The 22,561-nt window shown below is 37.0% G+C and overlaps 1 protein-coding gene across 2 annotated transcripts in view; it reads left to right on the top strand.

Annotated features, from left to right (window-relative positions):
- Positions 1-3,227: 3,227 nt before the first annotated feature.
- The window catches only part of LOC138843065 (cytochrome P450 2C30-like), a 28,328-nt gene continuing 8,994 nt past the window's right edge, over positions 3,228-22,561 (top strand). The window contains exons 1-5 of one of the 2 annotated variants that reach the window (XM_070057550.1): positions 3,286-3,525; positions 6,580-6,742; positions 9,364-9,513; positions 20,416-20,576; positions 21,027-21,200. In XM_070057550.1, coding sequence (XP_069913651.1) covers positions 3,358-3,525; positions 6,580-6,742; positions 9,364-9,513; positions 20,416-20,576; positions 21,027-21,200 — 816 coding nt within the window. In that variant the 5' untranslated portion in view covers positions 3,286-3,357. Of the gene's footprint in view, positions 3,526-6,579; positions 6,743-9,363; positions 9,514-20,415; positions 20,577-21,026; positions 21,201-22,561 lie in introns of both variants that reach the window. The other variant, XM_070057552.1, reaches the window with a different exon arrangement.

Genomic DNA, 22,561 nt, shown 5'->3' with positions numbered 1-22,561 from the left:
TGCAAAATTATGCTCTTAGGTATTTTTGAAGGAATGTCTAGTAGGATACCACAAGTTATGTACATTGATGTTTAAAAAATTAATATTCATTAAAGCCCCACTTGGCAGAAACTCAAATTTTCATAAAAATATGATGAAGAAGATCAAATTGCAAAATAAGTATATAAGACACTATAGAGAAATCATGTTATTTCTTGCTATTTCCAATATGAATGTTTCATAACATTTTGTGTAAAAAGATAGATGTATGTATATAGAAATGCATGGTTTCACTTACATGAAGTTCAGAATTAGATAAAACTACCTATGCCATGATGCTGGGTACATTAAGGGAGGAGTAGAATTAATGAGTAGGAAAAGCAGAAAAGGACACACCTAGATCATATATTATGGTCTGTATTGGTTACACAAGTATAGACACGTTGAGGATAAATGAAAAACTCATTGAGGGCATGTGAGACATTCCCTATGTGAAATATCAAATGAAATCAGTTATTAAAATAAAGAACAGATAGCTGCAGCCAGGCACAGTTATTGACTTTGTACCTTCACACTGGAGCCGTCCAGTGTATTCTGTTGTGTAGTGGTGGCACATCCCCTGTATGTAACAGGTATTGAACTGGGAGCTGACAATTTGGATTATGAAACAAGATCTTACCTGGAACAAGATACAGATACTCACCTTCAGTTATTTTACCCCATGTTGTTCTGAAAGTTCTAGCCTGAATAATTAGAAAAGAGAATGAAACAAAAGGCATCTGAATTGGAAAGGAGGATATGAAACTGCTACTGTTCACAGATCACATTATCTTATTTAAAGAAAACCTCAAGAACTCCATCCAAAAACCACTAGAACTAAAAAAACTTTGAAAATTTGTAGGATACAAAATCGGTGCACTAAAATCAGTAGTATGGCTTATATCAAAAGCAACTTAAAAAGAAATCAAGAAAACAATCCTTTTTCTAATACTTACAAACACATCTAGGAATAAATTTCACCAAAGAGGCTGAGGCTCTAAAATGAAAGCTATAAACCATTGAAGAAGGAAAGTGAAGAGGACACAAAGAAATGGAGAAGTATCCCATGCTCATGAAGATTCAGTATCACTAAAATGTGCATACTATCCAAGTTGATTAACAGATCCAAAGCAATGCTCACAAAGATTTCCACCCTGCCCAGGTTTCACAAGAAAGTAAATAGAGGATTATTTTACTATAATCCTTAGAGCTTCATGAGTTTCCTGCAGGCAATTTAAGAAAGTTGTATTTTTTTTTTTAGGGAGATTACTAATGCCATAAACAGGAGTGTTGATTTGTAAAGTCAACAACAGGAGTCACTGTGCACTTACTCCTCATGTAGGATCTCTGTCCTTAATGTGCTGTACATTGAGACTTAATGCTATAATGAGTACTCAAACAGTATATTTCGCTTTGTGTTTCTATGGGGGTGCAAACTGTTGAAATCTTTACTTAATGTATACTAAACTGATCTTCTGTAAAAAAAAAAAAAAAAAGAAGAAGAAGAAGAAGAAGTTATCAATTCCCAACTTGACTCTCACTGGGATTAAACATGACAATAGGTCTGATCTGATTTCATCATCATTTAAAAAATCATCTATTATTTTTCACTTTACGTTTGTGTGGGAGCAAACTGTTGAAATCTTTACTTAATGTATGCTAAACTGATCTTCTGTATATAAAGAGAATTGAAAATGAAAAAAAAAAGAAAGCTGTATTTTATGTTCAATGTTTGTGTTCAATTACTTTTTTTCTCTTTCCTTGAGATTCCTACTAGAAATTCACTAGAACTATGGTTCATAACATTTAACTTTGTTTATAGTGCTCATCATTCTTTTTTTGTTTTCTGGTCTAGGGGAAAACTCTTGATCCTCCTGAAAAATAAACTAAAATGTAGTTAAATTCATTTCATTACTCATATATGTTTAAAATATCATTACAATTATATATTTGGGACATAAACTACAAGATTACTTTGGTTTTGTATTTCCTGAAACATCTTTTAAGTCCCGATAATTTGTTTATATCTATGTGTTTGTAGACACTTTCAAATGTTTGTAGTGCTGAAGGCAGGACTAGATCTCCTTCCTCAAGTGACAGGGGCAATGCAGGCTGTGGCAGTGGGAACCCAGCTGGTGATGGGGATGTGACTTAGAGGAAAGGGGATGTGATGCTAAGAAGCATATCTGTTGTGCCTGAGCAATCTCTTTTCTGTTCTACTATATTCCCTATATTATTTGTTGACCCTGTGCCCCCCTTTCAGAATTCTTTTCTTTTTTTTTTTTTATTTATTTATTTTTTATTTTTTTTAATCTTTTATTTAATGAATATAAATTTCCAAAGTACGACTCATGGGTTACAATGGCTTCCCCTCCCATACCGTCCCTCCCACCAACAACCCTCCCCTTTCCCACTCCCTCTCCCCTTCCATTCACATCAAGATTCATTTTCGATTATCTTAATATACAGAAGATCAGCTTAGTATACCTTAAGTAAGTATTTCAACAGTTTGCTCCCACACAGAAACATAAAGTGAAAAATAATAGATGATTTTTTTAAATGATGATGAAATCAGATCAGACCTATTGTCATGTTTAATCCCAGTGAGAGTCAAGTTGGGAATTGAAAATTTCTTTCTTTTTTTTTTTTTTTTTTTTTTTTTTTTTTTTTTTTTACAGAAGATCAGTTTAGTGTACATTAAGTAAAGATTTCAGTCGTTTGCACCCCCATAGAAACACAAAGTGAAATATACTGTTTGAGTACTCGTTATAGCATTAAGCCTCAGTGTACAGCACGTTAAGGACCGAGATCCTACATGAGGAGTAAGTGCACAGAACTTCAGAATTCTTTTCATTATTCCTGTATAGCATGGAGCATTGCCCAGAATGTTGGGACATCTCTGACATGAGCCAGGTTAAGTGACAACTTTTTGTCTAATACCTCTGATTCTGGTCTTTTCCCTGGAAGCTTCTGATCATATGGTGACAAATTCTGATACATGTGACCTTCTTTCTACTTATTTTCCAAGAATATGAGCTCCTATTGGCTCTTTGAAAATCTCATCATCTCAATGTTACCATTAATATAAGGCCACTCACACCACAACCTCTGGAAAAGTGAGCTATTTCTTCAGCAGGAATTTCCAGTGAAAATTCAGGAATTATCAAGGTTTGAAATGACTTTTTTTTCTTTAATTTTTAACCTTTGGCCAAATGGCACTAAAGTTAATAATATTTGTCCAAAGTTCAAAAAGCGCTACATGTTTCATAATAAGCTCTCAGTGCACTTATAAATTCCTGGAACCCCAAGGCTTCCACTGCATTTGCCCACATCACATCCATGGATCTCTTCATTGTCCTGGTGATCTGTCTTTCTTGTTTGCTTCTTGTTTCTCTGTTGAAGCAAAGCTATGCCAAAAGGAAGCTCCCGCCTGGCCCCACGCCTTTCCCACTTGTTGGAAATATCCTGCAGCTGGACAGGAAGAACATCAGCAAATCAATAAGCATGGTGAGTATGAGTAGTTTTCTCATGGTTGCTCGCAATGAGTGAATAAGTTAGTTCTATAACTAATATAATGTGGAGAAACCCAATATTTTACTGTGAAGGAAAATTTTTTATATGAATTATGAAAGAAGATCTTAAAGGATAGTGTTAACTGGACTCTAGCAGTGATTTGAGAATTTATACAGCTAGAAGACAATGAGATTAATTAGACAATAATTAAAACTGACAAAGGTAGGAATGTTTTGTTCGTATTTTGACCTACATCCATTTCATTGTTGTTGTTATTCTTTGATTAAACATAATGAATATTAATAATTTTAATAAACTTTATGAGTAAATTAAACTTTATGAGTAAATTTTCTAAAGCATACATTGATTTGAATTTAATGAATTAAACAACTGAGTCAGGGATTTTCAGGCCCTTTTATATTTGTTCAATAAATGAATCAGTTACTTATATGGACCAAGTTATTCACAGGGCAGCTCCCTTCTGAAGCTCACAGGATTAATCTAAGAATTTCCTATGACAGTAGATTACCAGACTCAGTCCTGGAAGCTCCTGCTTCCTGTGCCTTGATCTCTGGATTGGAGGGACTGTGTCATGCACCCCATCTCCATGTTAGTTAATTGTCTGGGGCAACTTTTCAATCTTTCAGAGCTTGAATTTTTCTTTGTTAAAATGCATGTGATGATCATTTTGGTGAAAGGTTAAAAGAGTAAATCATAAATTCACCAAGTAATTAAAAATTCTATTATTCACTAAGTGCTATGTTAAGGTACATACAAGGAATATGCAATGATGAGTGAAAATTAAGAGATCCTTGAATTATGGAAATTACAATCTACAGGGTAATCATGTATTTAGAAATAAAATGAGCAATATGACATAGGATTCAATGTGTTAACACAGTCATCATATTAGGAGGCCATGTAACTTGGGCGATCAGGGACACACGTATAGTTAGCAAAGTATACTCTGAGGAACGGAAGCTGTGCATGAGACTTGAGGAATGAATGAGAATTAATCAGACAAAATTCAGATAAAAGCCATTTTCATCTGGTTTCAAACTGGGGGAGAATTTCTTGTGGTAGACCTTGATGGAAGACCAATGTGGTTGTATCCCAGAGAGTGAATAAAAATATACAGATAGGGCACTTTGAGTTTTTAGAGGTTAGCAGAGCCAGCAGATGTAGGTCTTGCCTGGATTTGAATACTGTTGTTATTTATCATAACAATAATTGTCTCTGATAATGTATTTAAAGGATTGTCATGCTAACATTTGCCTTATGAAGTGAAAACATTACCCTGTTTTATTTTTTTTTCTCTTGAATTTCTTTTTTTTTTTATCTTTTATTTAATGAATATAAATTTCCAAAGTACGACTCATGGGTTACAATGGCTTCCCCCCCCCATACCGTCCCTCCCACCAACAACCCTCCCCTTTTCCACTCCCTCTCCCCTTCCATTCACATCAAGATTCATTTTCGATTATCTTAATATACAGAAGATCAGCTTAGTATACCTTAAGTAAGGATTTCAACAGTTTGCTCCCACACAGAAACATAAAGTGAAAAATAATAGATGATTTTTTAAATGATGATGAAATCAGATCAGACCTATTGTCATGTTTAATCCCAGTGAGAGTCAAGTTGGGAATTGATAATTTCTTTTTTTTTTTTTTTTTTTACAGAAGATCAGTTTAGTGTTACCCTGTTTTATTTTAATGGAGAGTGAATTACAGAGCAGCAAAAGCAGTTGAGTTTTTATGAGACCAGTGAATATTGAATTGTTCTGCATATTTAGCATATCTAACCTGAAATGACAGAAAAAGCTCAGTAATGCAATCACTAAAGGAACAAATGTTTATTTATATCTCACCTAATGATTACAGGTGAGTGTTGCTGGGCTGCCACTCATCCATGAGATCCTTCTGAGAAATTTTTTTTCAGTTTTCAGTTCTACTGTCCCATATTCCTAGACTATTGTTCCCAATGGCATTTTCATGGTGACAGATCTCCACACTGTCAATTCAACACATGAATAGTGGGAAGAAATAGAGGGCAAGCTATGACATCTTGATGCAACAACATAGCATTTGCACATATAAATTCTACTAACATCAGAGACTAGAGATTAGTTAAACAACACCAGGCCGGCGCCGCGGCTCACTAGGCAAATCCTCCGCCTAGCGGCGCCGGCACACCAGGTTCTAGTCCCGGTCGGGGCGCCGGATTCTGTCCCGGTTGCCCCTCTTCCAGGCCAGCCCTCTGCTGTGGCCAGGGAGTGCAGTGGAGGATGGCCCAGGTGCTTGGGCCCTGCACCCCATGGGAGACCAGGAAAAGCACCTGGCTCCTGGCTCCTGCCATCGGATCAGCGCGGTGCGCCGGCCGCAGCGCGCCGGCCACGGCGGCCATTGGAGGGTGAACCAACGGCAAAGGAAGACCTTTCTCTCTGTCTCTCTCTCTCACTGTCCACTCTGCCTGTCAAAAAAAATAAAAAAAATAATAATAATAGTTAAACAACACCAGTTTCAAGTGAAAATATGCAATGTATGCAACTGCATTGCCATGTTTTCCATTGTTAATAAAACTTAGAGGTCTTTTGTGTTAAAAAAGAAATGTGGAAAATAGATAAAGCAGGATGATTACTTGTCTACACAATAGAACATTGGGGAGATTCATCATACATATGAGTAGAGACACAAAATTTATTGTCTTTGTAGGAGGGAAGGAGAAATTTGGTTCAAGTTGTAGTTTGCCAAAGTTAATGTAATACAATGAACAAATGCATAATATAGCCCTGTCACATAGTAAGAGCTAGGTGTAGAATAAATGTTGATGATGGAAATAACAGCAGTGTGGTAGTATATAATAATAACTACCATTTAAGTATGCTTTTTATTGAATTAATGGTTTTAGAAGCTGAAAAGCTGGTATCTTTCATATCACAGGATGCATTTTCACATGTGTCTTCAATAAGATTAAAATTGTTGCCATCAATTATCTACATTTCAATTCATAAATATTTATTTTTTGCCTCTCCTGTTCCTTTTCCAGCTAGCAAAAGAGTATGGCCCTGTGTTCACAGTGTATTTTGGTACAAAGCCCACTGTGGTGTTGCACGGATATGAAGCAGTGAAGGAGGCCCTGCATGATCGTGGAGAGGAGTTTTCTGGCAGAGTGACTGTCCCAGTGTTTGATAGATACGTCCAAGGAGCAGGTATATTTAAGTCTGTGAAATGTGCTTGAAGTTTTGAGTTACAAAGTTTCCAAATAGACCTAGGAATTGAGAAATCATAAGCATTCAGAGAAATTTATGAAATACACTTTTGCTTTTTATGATAAGTGTGTGAATAATTATTCTATAAGAATCATTATTTTTGATTCCATGAATGTGACACAGTGTCCCCAGGAGGCATAAACTTCAGTAAAAGCAAGTCACTAAAAATGAATTTTCTGTGAATTTTTGGCAAAGACATATTGTTTTAAATGATTGCTGCTTATGTTAATGACATAGAGAAATTGAGATAAAAGAGATTAGAGAGAAATGGCTAAATTATCTATACACCAAATATATAAAATCGTAATCAGACTAAGAAGCTCAAGGTAATATTCTAGGAAGTTTGGCCGGCGCCGCGGCTCACTAGGCTAATCCTCCGCCTAGCGGCGCCGGCACACCGGGTTCTAGTCCCGGTCGGGGTGCCGGATTCTGTCCCGGTTGCCCCTCTTCCAGGCCAGCCCTCTGCTGTGGCCAGGGAGTGCAGTGGAGGATGGCCCAGGTGCTTGGGCCCTGCACCCCATGGGAGACCAGGAAAAGCACCTGGCTCCTGGCTCCTGCCATCGGATCAGCGCGGTGCGCCGGCCGCAGCGCGCCGGCCGCGGCGGCCATTGGAGGGTGAACCAACGGCAAAGGAAGACCTTTCTCTCTGTCTCTCTCTCTCACTGTCCACTCTGCCTGTCAAAAAAATAAAAAAAAAAAAATATTCTAGGAAGTTTGTGTTATATGCAAGGAGCCAACATAAAGTTGGTATTGATAGATATTCCAAAGGATCAGGTATATTTTAGTCTGTGGACTGTGCTTGAGGTTTTGAGTTGCAAAGATTCCAAATGGACTTGGGAATTCGAAGTTATAAGCATTCAGAGAAATTTATGAAATATACTTTTGGCGTTTAGGACAAATGTGTGAATAATTATTCCATAATAATAATAATAATGAATTCCATAGGAGACATAGGGACATAGGAATTCTATGTCCCTAGGAGGCATAGAATTCAGTAAAAGGAAGTTACTAAGATATGAGGGTTCTATGAATTTATCACACATTTTTAAATGATTACTAATGATATAAAGAGATTGAGATAAAAGACATTAGAGATAAATGACTGAATTATCCATTCACCAAATATCTAGTTTCCTGACTCATCAATGTCAAGATAATAGTCTAGGAAACTTGTGTTGTATGCAAGGAGCCAAGATAAAATTGGTATACTTCAAGCCTTATTTTCTACCCTTTGTAAAAAGGCGTAAGATTTATTTGACTCCAATGGAATCCAAAATTTAAAGCCCAGGTATGTTATGCAAAGAGGATTGTAGAGAAGCACAGGTTGAGTATGGTTTTGAACTCACATTAGAAAAGGTTTCTTCAGTTAATAAGTACCTGGGCTATATCTTCCATTAGTTTTCAGTTATCCTTAAGTTGCCCAATTCTAGAGGATCACTAAGGTCTGCAGAAAGAGAAATTAGTGAACGTGTTCCTGTCCTCCACAAAATTATAAGCAATGTTTCCTGGACAGTGAAATATAAATTTATTGTTTCCATATCGTTATTGATTCTAGAAATCTGACGTTGAAATTTTTTGGCAGTAAGACCACATTTCACGGAAGAAATTGAACAAGTAGATGGGGAGTTCTTAAATGAGAAGAATTATCTGTATAGAAGTGTATTCCTTTTTTTCCTTTATTTAATTATTTGAAAATCACAAGTGGAGAGAGAGAGGCGGGGGGGGGGGAGATTGAGTTTTTCCATGTGCTGATTCACTCTGCAAGTGGTTGCAACGGCCAGATCTGAGCCAAGCAAAATCCAGGAGCTTTACTTGAGTCTTCCACATGGGTGGTAGGACCCAAGCATGTGTGCTATCTCCACTGCTTTTCCAAGGCCATGAGCAGGGAGCTGGATCAGAAGTGGAGTAATCAGGACACAAACTGGCACCCATATGAGAGGCCATCCTTACCCATGGCACCACAGTGCTATCGCCAGCCAGTTTTTTCTTTATTTGGGGAAATGATTGTCAAGTGATTCCTTCTCTTGCAGAAGAGTTGTCTCAACACTTGAGAATGCGCTTCTTTTTTAAGTTTTCCCAAAAAATCAGAAAATTATTCCCTGATAATTTAAGCCTCTGAGTTGTATCCATGTGACTTACTATCTTGTGGTATTGTGCATCATGCTTTCCCCTCCATGCTCTTCTGTACCCTTTCCAGTAAAGAAGGGGAAAAAACTTGGTTCACAGTGTTATTTTGAGCTTTGAAGAGCTAACAAATGAAAAAGATTTCAGTAATATTCCAATTCAAGAATCCTGACAGTAGAATTCTAGGTAGACTTCAGGATAGTTAGGACTTCATTGGAATTCCTGCAGCCAACACCAATAGGTGTATATAATATATATATATATTTATATATAACTACATATATATATTTATATATATAGAGAGAGATGTGTGTGAATGTGTGTAATGGATTGTCTGTATTATTTCAGAAATACATACTCTCACACAGAATTCATGAATGTGGATCATAAGGTAACATATTTGCTGTTATCTGTTTGTTTGGTTTTTGTCCTGATAGGGCTTGTTTTGAGCCATGGAGAATTATGGAAGGAAACTCGGCGTTTCACTCTCACAGTCTTGCGGGACATGGGCATGGGGAAGAAAACTATTGAGAACCGAATTCAAGAAGAAGCCTTGTGTCTGGTAGAAGCATTGAAAAAAACCAATGGTGTATATTTCTTTATATCATTAAAAGTGGTAGTTGGGTAGAGGAAATGCTATTACAGTAGTGTAAAGTAAACATATGGTAAATAAGTACAACAGAAAATTCCTTTTTTACTTACATATGTGTAGTTAAGGTGTAAAGGAGTTGGCAATTAAACATTTTCAGGGACTAATGGTAGAGACTTGTGTATTATCATCCTTTGGTGTGTGCTGTCACACAATTTCATCTTTTTGTGCAATTGTCAAAGGAGAAAAGAACAAGGTAAAGAGCAAATGGTGTTTAAACCAGATATGGAAGCTGCACACAAAATTACTCTCGGATCTTAGAGCTAGAATTGTGCACTGTCATAACACCAGTAGGAGTGGTAGGAAAATTTGGTCAGTTGCGTGCACAGGAAGAAGAAAACATAGATTTTCATAATAAGCTAGCAGATTCGCCACATTAGTTAAAAACATAAGTAAACTCTCCAGTACTGTTTGTATAATATTGTAGTAATGCTAAAGTTTTCTAATGAGTAGGGTTGGAGTGTGGGTGTGAATGAAGGTGACACCTCCATTATGTTTCACAAAAGGCTTAGATATATACACATATGTACAAATATACAGGGTTGGGATGTAGATAGAGGAAGAAATGTATGGACAGGAGAGCAGGCAGAGAAATATTAAGGATCAGAGGCATGTGTGATTTCAGAGCATCAGGATTTGAATTTTTTAAGATGATCATTACCTTATAAATGCTATGATCTATACACTGAATATTTACTGTATTTCTTGGGTAAATTTATACTACTGTCCATACAGGTTATTTCTTTCTGATTTTTTTTCTGCTCCATCAGTATAAAATACAATTCATAGAAAACTCCAACATGTAGTTCCTTAGAATAAATTTCTGGAGATTGAGTTAGTGTGTCAAAATATCTTTTTTTAATTTTGGAATTTTATCTATGATTGGAGGGAAGCTGTATCTGTATAGATAACAATATGAGACATATACTGTAACTATTAGTACATAATGTTATTTTTAAGTATTTGCTATAATTTATTTTAAAAATAACTATTTATTGAGATATAACTCACAAGCTAAAAAATTTGTTTATTTATCAATTTCATTCTACTAATATTTTATCAGGTTATATGATCATCACTGAAATCAATTTTAGAATATTTCATGACTCAAGAAAGAAATGATATTGCCATTAACGTCTATCCCAGTTTTGTCCAATCACACACCCACCTCCTTCGCATCCATGTGCAGCCCCAGGCATCACTTACCATATTCTGTCTGTATATCTTTACATATTTGGATTTTCCACTTCCTGTCCTATATAAATGTATTTATATCTCCTTTAATCATCCATATATATCCTTTCTGTTTTTCTCTTGACCACCCACAATTCAGTTAAACTCTGTTCTATTCTCTCACTCTATGAGATTAGCTTTTAAAGTTTGCTCATGAAAGAGAGACAGTGTGGAATTTGTCTTTCTGTATATTTAACATAATGTTCTCAGGTTCATTGATTTCTAGATGACAGTATTTAACTCCATTAAATGTTGAATTATTTCCTGTTACATTGTATTTTCTTTTCCCATTAATCCACTAATATTGATTCAATATATTTGGTTATTCTTTTTACTGCTATAATAAACATGTGAATGTGGCTATTTCTTCAAAATATTGATTTCCTTTTGTTTAAACAAAAAGCAAAGAAGGGATTGCTAGGCCATATCTATCAAATAGTGGTTCAATTTTTTTTGCATTTCATTTTTTTCTTTCTCAACTTTTATTTATTAAATATAAATTTCCAAAGTAAAACTTTTTAATTATAGGGCTTTTACCACCATAACCTCCCTTCTACCTGCAACCATCCTATCTCCCACTCCCTCTCCCATCCCATTCACATTAAGATTTATTTTCAATTATCTTTGTATACAGAAGGTCAACTTAGTATATACTAAGTAAATATTTCAACAATTGGCACCCACACAGACATGCAAAGTATAGAGTACTGTTTGAATAGAAGTTTTACTGTTAATTTACATAGTACAACACATTAAACAGAGATCCTACATGGTGAGCAAATGTATAGTGACTCCCATTGTTGATTTAACAATTGACACTCTTATTTATGACATCAATGATCACCCGAGGCTCTTGTTACGAGCTGCCAAGGCTATGGAAGCCTCTTGAGTTCACCAATTTCGATCTTATTTAAACAAGGCCATAGTCAAAGTGAATGTTCAGAAAGGTACCTCATTCATTGATGGCCCGACCTTTCTGCTGCGATTTCATTCACAGAGATCTTTCATTTAGGTCATTTTTTGCCACAGTGTCTTGGCTTTCCATGACTGAAATACTCTCATGGGCTTTTTAGCTGGATCTGAATGCCTTAAGGGATGATTCTGAGTCCAGAGTGCTGTTTAGGACATCTGCCATTCTATGAGTCTGCTGTGTATCCCCCTTCCCATGTAGGAACATTCTCTCCTTTTTAATTCTATCAATGATTATTTGCAGACACAGGTCTTATTATGTAATCCATTTGAAAGATAATCCTATCATTATGATCAATTATGAACTTAAACTAATCACTTTAAGGAGTAAGATGGCATTAGTACATGCCACCTTGATGGGATTGAATTAGAATTCCCTGGCACATTTCTAGCTCTGTCATTAGGGGTAAGTCCGAGTGGGCATGTGCCGAACTGTGCATCTCCTCCCTCTCTTATTCCCACTCTTATATTTAACAGGGATCACTTTTCAGTTAATTTTAAACTCTTAAGAATAATTGTGTGTTAATTAAAGAGTTCAACCAATAGTATTAAGTAGAACAAAAAATTACTAAAAGGAATAAAATAGTAACTTGTTCACCGACAGTCGGTACAAGGGCTAATCAAGACATTATTTCTCATAGTGTCCATTTCACTTCAACAGGTTTCCTTTTTGGTGCTCAGATAGTTGTCATAATTCAGGGAGAACATATGATATTTGTTCCATTGGGACTGACATTTCACACAGCATGATATTTTCCAGATTCCTCCATTTTTTTGCAAATAACTGGATTTCTTTTTTTTACTTCTGTATTGTATTCTATAGAGTACATGTCCCATAATTTATTTATCCAGTCTTCTGTTGATGGGCATTTGGGTTGATACCATGTCTTAGCTATTGTAAATTGAGCTGCAATAAACATTGAGGTGCACACAGCTCTTTTCTTTGCCAATTTAATTTCCTTTGAGTAAATTCCAAGGAGTGGGATGGCTGGGTCAAACGGTAGGGTTATATTCAGGTTTCTGAGGAATCTCCAGACTGACTTCCACAGTGGCTTTACCAGTTTACACTCCCACCAACAGTGGGTTAGTATCTCTTTTTCCCCACATCCTTGCCAGCATCTATTGTTGGTAGATTTCTGTATGTAAGCCATTTAACGGGGGAGAGGGAAACCTCATTGTGGTTTGATTTGCATTTCCCTGATTGCTAGTGATCCTGAACATTTTTTCATGTGTCTGTTTCCCTTTGGATTTCCTCATTTGATAAATGTCTATTTAGGTCCTTGGCCCCATCTCTTAAATGGATTGTTTGTTTTGTTGTTGTGGAGTTTCTTGATCTCTTTGTAGATTCTGGTTATTAAACCTTTACAGGTTGCATAATTTGCAAATGTTTTTCCCATTCTCTTGCTTGCCTCTTCACTTTCCTGAGTGTTTCTTTTGCAGTACAGAAACTTCTCAATTTGATGCAATCCCAATAGTTGATTTTGGCTTTGACTGCCTGTGCTTCCAGGGTCTTTTCCAAGAAGTATTTGCCTCTGCCTATATCTTTCAGGGTTTCACCAATGTTCTCTAATAATTTGATGGTGTCAGGTCACAGATTTAGATCTTTAATCCATGTTGAGTGGATTTTTGTGTAAGGTGTAAGGTAGGGGTCTTGCTTCATGCTTCTGCACGTGGAAATCCAGTTTGCCCAGCACCATTTATTGAATAGACTGTCCTTGCTCCAGGAATTGGTTTTAGAGCCTTAAACAAATGTAGATTGGCTGTAGATGTGTGGATTGATTTCTGGTGTTTCTAGTCTGTTCCATTGGTCTATCCATCTGTTTCTGTACCTGTACCATGCAGTTTTGATAGCAACTGCCCTGTAGTATGTCCTGAAATCTGGTATTGTGATATCTCCAGCTGTTTTTGTTGTACAAGATTGCTTTAGCTATTCGAGGTCTCCTCTGTCTCCATATGAATTTCAGCATCATTTTTCCAGATCTGAGAGGAATGTCTTTGGTATCTTGATTGGTATTGCATTGAATCTATAAATTGCTATTGGGAAAATGGACATTTTGATGATGTTGATTCTTCCAATCCATGAGCATGGAAGATTTTTCCATTTCTTGGTATCCTCTTTTATTTCTTTCTTTAAGGTTTTGTAATTCTCATCGTAGAGATCTTTAACATCCTTAGTAAAGTTTATTACAAGGTATTTGCTTTTGTAGCTATTGTGAATGGGATTGATCTTAGAAGTTCTTCCTCAGCTGTGGCATTGCATGTGTATACAAAGGCTGTTGATTTTTGTGCATTGATTTTATATCCTGCTACTTTGCCAAACTTTTCTATGAGCTCTAATAGTCTCTTAGTAGAGTTCTTTGGGTCCACTAAATAAAGAATCATATCATCTGCACAGAGGGATAGTTTGACTTTTTCCTTCCCAATTTGTATCCCTTTAATTTCTTTTTCTTGCCTAATGGCTGTGGCCAAGACTTTCAGTACTATATTGAATAGCAATGGTGAGAGTGGGCATCCCTGTCTGGTACCAGATCTCAGTGGAAGTGCTTCTAACTTTTCCCCATTCAATAGGATGCTGGCCGTGGATTTTTCATAAATTGCTTTGATTTTATTGACTAATGTTCCTTCTATACCCAATTTGCTTAGGGTGTTGTATTTTATCAAATGCTTTCTCTGCATGGATTAAGATAATCATGTTAGCTGGCGCCCTGGCTCAATAGGCTAATCCTCCGCCTTGCGGCACCGGCACACCGGGTTCTAGTCCTGGTCAGGGCACCAGAATCTGTCCCGGTTGCCCCTCTTCCAGGCCAGCTCTCTGCTATGGCCCGGGTGTGCAGCGGAGGATGGCCCAAGTCCATGGGCACTACACCCGCAGGGGAGACCAGGAAAAGCACCTGGCTCCTGGCTTCGGATCAACACATTGAGCCAGCCGCGGCAGCCATTAGAGGGTGAACCAACGGCAAAAGGAAGACCTTTCTCTGTCTCTCACTTTCTCACTGTCTACTTTGCCTGTCAAAAAAAATCATATGGTTTTTCTACTGCAGTTTGTTAATGAGGTGTAACACATTGATTGATTCGCAAATGTTGAACCACCCCTGCATACCAGGGATAAATCACACTTGGGCTGGGTGGATGATCTTTCTGATGCGTTATTGAATTCTATTGGCCAGAATTTTATTGAGGATTTTTGCATCTATGTTCATCAGGCATATTGGTCTGTAATTCTCTTTCTTTGCTGCATCTTTTTCCAGCTTAGGAATTAAGGTGATGCTGGCTTCATAGAAAGAATTTGGGAGGACTCCCTCTTTTTCGATTGTTCTGAATAATTTGAGAAGAATTGGAGTTAGTTCTTCTTTAAATGTCTGGTAGAATTCAGCAGTGAATCCATCTGGTCCTGGGCTTTTCTTTGTTGGGAGGGCCTTTATTACTGATTCAATTTCTGATTCAGTTATGGGTCTGTTTACATTTTCTGTGTCTTCATGCTTCAGTTTAGGTAGGTTGTATGTGTCCAGAAATCTATCCATTTATGATACATTTCCCTGTTTGCTGGCATACAACTCTTTGTAGTATTTCTGATGACTGTTTTTATTTCTGTGATGTCTGTTGTTACATTCCTTTTCCATCTATGATTTTATTGATTTGGGTCTTTTCTCTCCTTTTTTTAGTTAGTTGGGCCAATAGTGTGTCAATTTTTTTTCTTCAAAAAAAAAATAGCTCCTTCTTTTGCTGATCCTTTGTAATGTTTTTTTATTCAATTCTGTTGATTTCTTCTCTAATTTTAATTATTTCTCTTCTCCTACTAGTTTTCGATCTGGTTTGCTGCAGTTTTTCTGGTCCTTGAGATTCATTGAAAGCTCATTTATTTGGTGCCATTCCAATTTCTTGATGTAGGCACCTATTGTTATAATCTTTCCTCTTAACACTGCTTTTGCTGTATCCCATAAGTTTTTTTTTTTTTTTTGACAGGCAGAGTGGACAGTGAGAGAGAGAGACAGAGAGAAAGGTCTTCCTTTGCCGTTGGTTCACCCTCCAATGGCCGCCGCGGCCTGCGCGCTGCGGCCGGCGCACCGCGCTGATCCGATGGCAGGAGCCAGGAGCCAGGTGCTTTTCCTGGTCTCCCATGGGGTGCAGGGCCCAAGCACCTGGGCCATCCTCCACTGCACTCCCTGGCCACATCAGAGGGCTGGCCTGGAAGAGGGGCAACCGGGACAGAATCCGGCGCCCCGACCGGGACTAGAACCTGGTGTGCCGGCGCCGCTAGGCGGAGGATTTGCCTAGTGAGCCGCGGCGCCGGCTCCCATAAGTTTTGATATGTTGTTCTGTTATCCTCATTTACTTCCAGAAAGTTTTTGATTTCTCTTTTCATTTCTTCTATGAAAAACTGTTCATTCAGGAGCATGTTGTTCAGTTTCCATGTGTTTGCATACTCTGTAGGGTTTCCTGAGTTGCTAATTTCCAGCTTAATTCCATTGTGGTCTGAAAAGATGCATGGTATGATTTTGATTCTTTTGAATTTGCTGAAACTTGCTTTATGGCCTTACATGTGTTCAATCCTAGAGTAGGTCCCATGTACTGCTGAGAAGAATGTATATTCTTTAAGTGTAAGATGAAAAGTTCTGTAGATATCTGTTAGATCCATTTGGGCTATAGTGTCAATTAAATCTGCTGTATTCTTGTTGATCTTCTGTCTGGTTGATCTATTGCTGTAAGTGGAGGATATAATAGTACTGGGGTCTATGTCTCCCTTTAAGTTCCTTAACATATCCTTTAAATAGCCTGGTGCCCTGTAGTTAGGTGCATATAGGTTTATAATAGTTACATCTTCCTGTTGAATTGATCCCTTGCTCATTATCTAGTGTCCCTCTTTGTCTCTCTTAATAGTTTTGTGTTAAAGTTTCTTCTCTCTGATATTAATATGACTACGCCAGCTCTTTTTTTGGTTTCTTTTGGCACAGAATATTTTTTCCAACCTTTTCCTTCAGTCTGCATGCACCTTTGTTGGAAAGATGTGTTTCTTGTAAGCAGCAAATAGGTGGGTTTTGTTTTTGAATCCATTCAGCCAATCTACTTTTAAATGGAGAGTTGAGGCCATTTACATTCAATGTGACTATTAATAAGTAGTGACTTTACCTTGCCATTTTTCCAAAAATATTTCTAATATATACTTTGAACTTCCTGTGATCTTTACTGAGAGATTTTCTTCCTTTACCTTCCTTTGTAATTTTGGCCGTGTTTCTGTGTTTCTGTGTGTAACACATCTTGAAGCATCTTTTGCAGGCCTGGAAGAGTGGTGACAAATTCTTTCAATTTCTGTTTGATATGAAAGTTCTTTATTTCATCTTCATTCACAAATGAGAGCTTTGCAGGATATAATATTCCAGGTTGGCAGTTTTTCCCTCTTACTACCTGGGCTATATTTCATCATTCCCTCCTAGCCTGTAGGGTTTCTGATGAGAAGTCTGCTGTGAGTCTAGTTGGAGATCCAATGAGAGTAATCTGACATTTCTCTCTTGCACATTTTAGACTCTTTATGTTTCACTGTGGTGAGTTTGATTGCAATGTGTTATGGTGACGATCTCTTCTGGTCATGTTTATTGGGAGTTCCATGTGCTTCCTGTACTTGGATGTCTCTTTCTTTCTCCAAACCTGGGAAGTTTTCTGCTAGTATTTCACTAACAAGGGCTTCTAATGGTGGTTCTATGTTTAATTGTTGAGAACCACTATACTGTTGTCTATAATGACAATTCTGGCTTGAAGTAAAAGAGGATGCTGAAGATTCGCTGTTGAGGTCCATGACAAATCATGTTATTATATTGTCATCTGTATCTCCCATCAGATTCAGTAATACTTGTTTTATGTCTCTGGGTTTTCCAGCATTGGATTCATATTTATGTATAAACTGTTGTGCCTTTTGCTAGATTGACTACTATATCATCTAATGATGGTCTATTTATGTCTTTTCAAAATGGTTTTGTTTTCAAACCCACTTTTTTTTAAAAAGATTTTATTTTATTTATTTGAGTGGTAAAGTTACAGACAGAGGAGAAACAGAGAGAAAATCTACCATTTGCTGGTTCACTCCCCTAACAGCTGCAGTGGCCAGATCTCAGGCAATATGAACTCAGAAGCCATGAGCTTCTGCTGGGTGATTTCCCAGGCCATGGTGGAGAGCTGGATCAGACGAGCCAGGACACAAACCAATGCCCATAAGGATTGCTGGTACCACAGGCAGAGGCTTAGCCTACTAAGCCAGAGCAGCATCCCAGAAACCCAGTTTTTAAGTTATACCTATTAGAGATGATGTGTGATACTCTCTATTTATTTGGTTTATTTTATCTAACATTGCCATCTTCAGTTCCATTCATTTTGCTTCAAAAGTCCAGATACATTTTTTAAAGACAAATATTTCATTTTGTATATATACCACATTTTCTCTGTCCATTCATCTGCCAATGTATACCTACATTGAGTTCATATCTTGTCTGTTGTGGACAGTGTAAAAAGGACATGGAAGTTTGGAGACCTGTTACATATGCTTATTCATTAACTAGATATATACTGAGAAGAGAATAGCTGTATCATATGGTAGATACATTTTTAGCGTTTTGAGGAACCCTCCCAATGACAGTCTTACAATATCTGGTTCACCAGTAGTGGGTAAGTGTTCCCATTCTTCACATCCTTTGCAGCAGTTGCTATTTTTGTCTTTTTGATATTAGTCACCTGACTGAAATGACATGATATCTGATTGTAGTTTTAATACGCATTCTCTAATAAGTAGAGATACTCAACACTTTTTCATGTATTTATATCCTTTTTATAATTCTCCTGTGTAATATCTGTTGAGATCCTCTGTCCTTTTGTTAAGGGGACTATTTGTTCCTTGTTGTTTAAGTCTGGTTATTGCTGAGGATTTGGAGTTCTTTATGTGTTCTGCCTATTAATCATTCTTCAAATGAGTAATTTCCAAATATTTTCTTCAATTCTGTTGGTTGTGTCTTCATTGCGTTGATTGCTTCCTTAGCTGGCCTTAGTTTCTTTCTTAGTTTGATATGGTCCAATATGTCTATTTATGCTTTTGTTGCCTGTGCTTTGTGGGTGTTACCAGAAAGTTGTTGGCTATGCTGAATTCTTGAAGTTCCCAATATGTTTTCTTCTAGAAACTTCATTGTTTCCTATGTTATATTTAGAATTTGGATTCACTGTGTGTTGATTTGTGTAGAGCAATAAGTGTGGTTGTTCTTAGTTTCAACTTCTGCATATGGATATCAGTTGTCCCAGACTGCTTATTCAAGAGGATATCTGCTGGCATGTATTTTGGGGGAACATTTAGGTATAATTAGGTGTCTTTAAAGATTGGATTCTTTTCTAGAATTTTTGTTGTCTTCTTTTTGCCTGTTCGTGTGTCTGCACTATGAGAGTGATTGGTTATCATAGATTTGAGGTATTTCTTGAAATTGGGTATTGGGATTCCGGTAATTTGTTGTTTTTACTCAAGACTGTTTTGACTATTTGGAGAATTTTACATCTATTTAAATTTTAGAATTGTTTTTCTTAGTTCAGGAAAAATGGTATTGTCATTTTGGTCTAATTATGCTGAATCTGTAAATAACTTTGAGTAACAGGGGTATTTCAACTATGTTAATTCTTCCAACCTGTGAACATGGGAGAACTTTTCATTTTTCTGTCTCCTTTATTTTCTTTCATCAAAGTTTATCATTTTCACAGTAAAGGGCATGCACTTCTTTGATTATATTTATACCTAAGCATTGTAAAACTTCTGTAGAACTCTGTAATTCTTTGATTAGGGCATCTTTTGCTATATTCAATGCTCTCTTTCTTTCTTTCTTTTTTTCTTTTTTTTTTTTTTTTTTTTTGGACAGGCAGAGTGGACAGTGAGAGAGAGAGAGAGACAGAGAGAAAGGTCTTCCTTTTCCATTGGTTCACCCCTCAATGGCCGCTATTTTTTTTCATTAAGGCATAGTATTGCTTTTCCTGCTAGCATGTAACATTTCTGTTAGAAAACTTGTGATAAAGTAATGGAGCTTCCAAAAAGGTGACATGATTTTTTTTTTTCAAATAAGATTTTAGAGTTATCTCACTGTGTTTGACTTCTGAGAGTTTGATTATCAGGCGTAATGCTGGTCATATATATTGGGATGCTATAGGCCTCTTGTATTTGGAGTCTGTATTTTTCCCAGCAGTGGGAAGTTTTCTATGTTACCCCTTGGATCAATTTTCTGTTCCTACTCTTTTCTTTTATTCCTCACAGATTCCACAAATGCAAATATTTGTTCATTGAATTGTTGTTCAGTTTTCTATGTGCATATAATGAACGAAAATCCAGGCTGAGACCTACATTCAAAATGTTAAAGGAATTTTTAAATTATTTTTTCTCAGTTTTTTCCTTGTTGTTTATTAGAAAATATGGAAAACGATACAAAACAAACTAACATTTGGGGAAAATTAACAAATAAAATGGAATGAACTAGATTGTTTTCATTAAGAAATTTTAATTTTGTTTTATGAAAGTGGAGTTTATGTTTATAACATGTTCAAGCAATCAGGCTTTCAGTTACTTTATACAGTCCGTTTAAGAACTGCATAAAAACCGTGTTCTCACTTCTACTGTTTCCCTTAGCATCTCCCTGCGATCCTTCTTCAATTCTGTTCTGTGTTCCCTGCAACGTGATCTGCTCCATCATCTTCCAGAATCGTTTTGACTACAATGATCAGACATTTCAAACATTGGTGAAGCATTTTCTTGACAGCATCAGACTTTCTAATACTCCTTGGATACAGGTAAGCTCAAGGTTCGCTTTAATTGAAAAATAGTTTTCTAGCAAATCTTTTATCCATTCTCCTATCCCATTTAAAGTACTCAATGGAATATTTTTAAAATTACTACTTATAATCTATCAGGAGGTTATAAAGTTAATATAATGTATAGAAGTAAGATATAGAAAAATTAAACAATTTGAGCAGAAGAAAACTATATTATCAAATTTCATTTATAATATTTTATAAAAAGCTCATATTTTATTATTAATTTGGTTAAAAGGCAGATACAGAAAGAGAGATGTAAAAAGTTCAACAGAGACAGAGAGATCTTCCACCCACTAATTCAGAAGGGAAGCAAGTCCTAGTCTTCCTTATCATCTCAGAATTTAAGAAAGCGTATGGGACACCTACTAAGAGTCTTCCAATTCTGTTTGTTGAGTGAGTTAATGAAGTATTCTTTTCCTCTTTCAGCTCTACAATACTTTTCCAATTTTACATTATCTCCCAGGAAGTCATCATGAGCTATTTAAAGTCTTTAATGACCAAATTAAGTTTTTTTTGGAGAAAATACAAGAACATCAAGAATCTCTGGACCACAATAACCCTCGAGACTTTATTGACTATTTACTAGTTAAAATGGAAAAGGTATAATGTGACTATAAATTGCTACTTCACTGATGTATATGACATAACACAGGGATTAGCTTTGTTTTTTTCCCGGTGAAACTGAGGTATTCAAGCAAATGCTCCTTCGTTAAGGTGTGTCATTGCTTGTGCAAGGCATTCTGAATGTCTTAAAGATTTATATATTTATTTGAAAGTCAGAGTTACACGGAGAGAGAAGGAGAGGAAGAGAGAGAGAGAAGACTTCCATACCCTAGTTTAATCCCAAGTTGGGTGCAATGGCCAGAGCTGTGCTGATCCGAGGTCAGGAACCAGGAGCTTCTTCAGGGTCTCCCACTCAGGTGCAGGGGCCCAAGGACTTGGGCCATCTTTACTACTTTTCCAGGCCGTGGTAGAGCACTGGATCAGAAGTGTAGCATCTGGGACTTGAACTGGCACCCATATGGGATGTTGGCACTGCTGACAGCGGCTTTACCTGCTATGACATAGCTCAGGCTCCAGTCTTGAGGTATTTTTAAATTCTCATGGAAAAAAAAAACTTAGAAAGTGTTATAGTGGAGGCTGGCGCTGTGGTGCAGCTGGTTAAAGCCCTGGCCTGAAACACCGACATCCCATAGGCACGCTGGTTCTAGTCCCGGCTGTGCTCTTCCAACCCAGCTCTCTGCAATAGCCTGGGAAAACAGTAGGAGATGACCCAAATCCTTGGGCCCCTGCACCAATGTGGGAGACCTGGAAGAAGCACCTGGTTCCTGGATTCGGATTGGTGCAGCTCCAGCTCTTGCAGCCATTTGGGGAGTGAACCAGTGGATGGAAGACCTCTCTCTGACTCTATCTCTCTCTCTCTCTCTCTCTCTCTCTCTCCCCCCTTCTGTCTGTATCTCTGTCTTTCAAATAAATAAAATAAATCTTTTTAAAAAAAGAAAGTGTTATATTGACTGTTATTTGGGGACAAATTTAAACACACAAACAGACCTAGATGCATATGTGTGTGTGTGTGTCTGTGTGTGTGTATAAATATATATATAATTTACTGACTGGTGATAATTATTCTTGCCTATGAAATAGATTACATTATTTGTACAGGTAACAAAGGAAGGAATGCAGAAGGTACAAGAATCTAGTAAGTCTTCCCTCTGTAAACACTACAGGAGATCTTCACAAGTGTAGTTCTTGAATAATCTATGGTTTAGTCATCAAGGAAGATGAAATTGGTCCAGGGAATAAGCACATTGAGGAAATGTGTAGAACTTTCACAGGCCTTCATTGATAAACAGTGCTATGGATAATGATGGATGAGGTTAGGAATAGTGTTGTAGTAAATAGTCAGTGAATCTAGAGACCAAAAGAGAAAAGTACAGATGACAAAACAGATAAGAGCAGTC

This window comes from Oryctolagus cuniculus, chromosome 15 (assembly GCF_964237555.1).
Source record: "Oryctolagus cuniculus chromosome 15, mOryCun1.1, whole genome shotgun sequence".
Lineage (NCBI taxonomy): Eukaryota > Metazoa > Chordata > Mammalia > Lagomorpha > Leporidae > Oryctolagus > Oryctolagus cuniculus.
The sequence above is the reverse complement of the archived record's forward strand: the minus strand, read 5'-3'. Positions and strand labels throughout refer to the sequence as shown.